This window comes from Dromiciops gliroides, chromosome 3, assembly GCF_019393635.1.
Source record: "Dromiciops gliroides isolate mDroGli1 chromosome 3, mDroGli1.pri, whole genome shotgun sequence".
Classification (NCBI taxonomy): domain Eukaryota; kingdom Metazoa; phylum Chordata; class Mammalia; order Microbiotheria; family Microbiotheriidae; genus Dromiciops; species Dromiciops gliroides.
The window spans coordinates 660,136,649-660,139,795 of NC_057863.1; the positions used below are offsets into that span (position 1 = coordinate 660,136,649).

Consider the following 3,147-nt stretch of genomic DNA (forward strand, 5'->3'; position numbering starts at 1 on the left):
ATTCAATGTGAACATTCATATGTCAAAAATCAGCAGAAGCTACACAGCAAAGCTCAGTGGATTATTTGGCTGATGGTTTAGACTTAGGAAAGTGATAGAAAACAGATCAATAGTGCAGATTAAATTTAGACTGCGTGTCTTAATCTTCAGAGAGCTGGTTCTTAAACATTTAGATATATAATAATAATATAATAATATATTATTATATATTATATAATTATATATAATTATAAGAATAATAAAGTCTGATGGCAAGATGGGGTGCTGAGGAAATACTCAGGTTATAGATGACATAGAATTACATTCCCTCTCTATAGATGCACAAGATGGCTCCTGGAGAGCTGAATGGATCTTTCCCCAAACATAGCTTGTTAGCTACAACGCAGTAAATAGATTCCCAGTCATCATGATGCAGAGAATAATGTGATTACTCTATATGATGTTCCCTTCCACTAGAAGTCCAGAAGTATAGAAGTCCATCAAACTGGACTCTTTCTTGCTATTAAAGGGGCTGAAAAATCCAAATCTCTCAGTCCAGTGAATCTTTACAAAGTCACATACCTTGACATCTCAGAGCTTGGTGAAGTCCAACACTGGAGATTTGAGATAAGACCAGATGACCAGGAATTGACAAAGTCAGGTGGAGTTCTGTGACTCACAAGGGTTCTATCATGCCACTGCTTTTTATTTTTTTATTGGAAAAGCATCATTGCCCTGTTAATAGAGTTCCTCACAGTATAGTACCTATGATATCTGATTTAGGTCTTTTTTTTTTTAAATTTCGGGGAATGAAAATCTACAAAGGGTCAGTTTGTGCAATAACCATAATCCACAGGGAGCTCTTGAATCATCATGAAAATTTTCTCTTGCCCACAACATCATCCATATATAATGATGATGTCAAGGCCCAGTCTACATTCTTTTGTTGACACTAATTAAAATTATTTAGGAAAGAGAATAAACTGGGATTAATAGTAATTATTGTAGAATTGTTTTCAGTCATGTTGAACTCATTGTGACCTACATTTGGGGTTTTCTTGGCAAAGATGCTAGAGTGGTTTGCCATTCCCTTCTCCAGATCCTTTTGCAGATCAAAAAAGTGAGTCAAAGAGGGTTAAGTGATTTGCTTAAGGTCACATAACTAGTCAGAAACAGAGGTCAGATTTAATGTCAGGTATTTCTTGCTTTAGGCCCAGCACTTCATCCATTGTGCCAGCTAGCTGTCAAAATCTTCGTCATCACCACCACCATCACTATCGCAATAATAAGTCACATGTACATAGCATTTTAAGATTTTCAAAGCATTGCACATATGCTATTCTCAGAAATGACCTTATAGGATAAATACCATCATCCTTTACATTTTACACATAGGAAACTGACATAGAAAGAGGTTAAGGGACTTTCCCAGACTCACACCGCTAGCAAATGACTGGGGCCAAATGTGAAGAGAGATATTCCTAGCTCCAAATTCAGTGTTCTTATGCAATATACTACCTTGTGGCCGAAAGTCAAAGCATCAGAATGAATAGTCATCTTTGATGTGAATGAATAGAGAGAATCTAAGAAAAACCAAAGGGATTTTGGCTCCAAAGCACTTTCTTCCCATTCCTTTATTTTATCCTACAGGAAGACAATTCCAGAAACACCCTCCTATGGAGGAATGGAATCAAACTACCAATGGTTTCTTCCTACTTGGTCTGTTTCCCCCAACAAAAACTGGCCTGCTCCTCTTCCTCCTGATTGTTCTCATCTTCCTAATTGCCTTCTTGGGTAACTCAACCATGATTCTCCTCATCTGGATGGATCGCCACCTCCACACCCCCATGTACTTCCTACTCAGTCAGCTCTCCCTCATGGATCTCATATACATTTGGAGTACAGTTCCCAAGATGGCTGTCAGCTTCCTGTCTGGGGACAATTCTATTTCTTTGGTGGCTTGTGGATTCCAAAGTTTTTGCTTTTTGCTCATAGCTGGTGGGGAAGGGTTACTCCTGGCATCCATGGCCTTTGACCGTTATGTGGCCATTTGTCGCCCCCTCCATTATCCTATTCTCATGAGCAAGAGAGTGTATTTGCTAATGATTTCTGGGTCTTGGGCCTCTTCATCCATCAATGCCATTTTCCACACAGTGTATGCACTCTGCATGCCTTATTGCAAGTCCAGAGTCATTAACCATTTCTTCTGTGATATCCCAGCCATGGTGCCTCTGGCCTGCATGGATACCTGGGCCTATGAGTATACAGTGTTTTTCAGCACCAACATATTTCTTTTGGTTCCTTTCCTTGGTATCATGACTTCCTATGGTCGAGTTCTCTATGCTGTATGTCACATGCACTCTACACAAGGGAGGAAGAAAGCTTTCACCACTTGTTCTACCCACCTGACTGTGGTGACATTCTATTATGTCCCATTTGTGTATACATATCTGAGGCCCCCGTCTCTACGTTCCCCAGAAGAGGATAAGAACTTGGCTGTCTTCTATACTATCCTCACCCCTATGCTTAACCCCATCATTTATAGCCTGAGGAATAAAGAGGTTCTGGGGGCCTTCCAGAGAGTCCTTGGGAGATCTTTATCCCAAAAAGAATAGCTATGGATATTAAGTCACAGGAACAAAACCAGAAGGAATCTTAGAAATCATGTTAAGGCCTTATAATTCCACCAGTCCAAGAATCCTATATTGAAGAAATTATTTTTCCTAGAATCAAACTAGTATTTATTTAGCATCTTCTATAGATTAGCCTCTGTGCTAAGTGTTGAGGTTGGCAGCTTTTAAAAAAAATGAGATAGTTCCTTTTCTCAAGAAGTTGATATTTGACTTGGTATATAGACCATGTTGATAAGGAAATAGAAAGTGTACCCAAAGTAGGGCAGGTGACTATGAATGGGAAGGACCTCTCTAAGCCTCATGTAGGCAGTAACATTTGAGCTGAAGTTTGAAGGAAGTCAGTGACTCAAAGAGTAGAGTTGAGGAAGGAGGGCATTCCAGGAATGTAAGGGGAAAATATAATGGCATCTTGGGTAGGCAGCAAGAGGATGATTATGGTTCAAAGACAGTGGGCATGGAAGTCTACAATGTGAATGACTAAACCTTCAATTTAAAAAAACAAATGCAAAAATGAAAATAAAAAACCCACAGTATG

General features: G+C 39.3%; 1 protein-coding gene across 1 annotated transcript; it reads left to right on the forward strand.

The window, feature by feature from the left end:
• Positions 1–1,655: 1,655 nt before the first annotated feature.
• Positions 1,656–2,594, forward strand: LOC122750903 (olfactory receptor 2L3-like). Its single transcript, XM_043997784.1, has one exon. It carries the CDS (start codon positions 1,656–1,658, stop codon positions 2,592–2,594), a length of 939 nt encoding a protein of 312 aa, XP_043853719.1.
• The last annotated feature ends 553 nt before the right edge of the window (positions 2,595–3,147 follow it).

Excerpts from the sequence above, each read along its gene's own strand:
- LOC122750903 (XM_043997784.1), top strand. The coding sequence starts at position 1,656 with ATGGAGGAATGGAATCAAACTACCAATGGTTTCTTCCTACTTGGTCTG.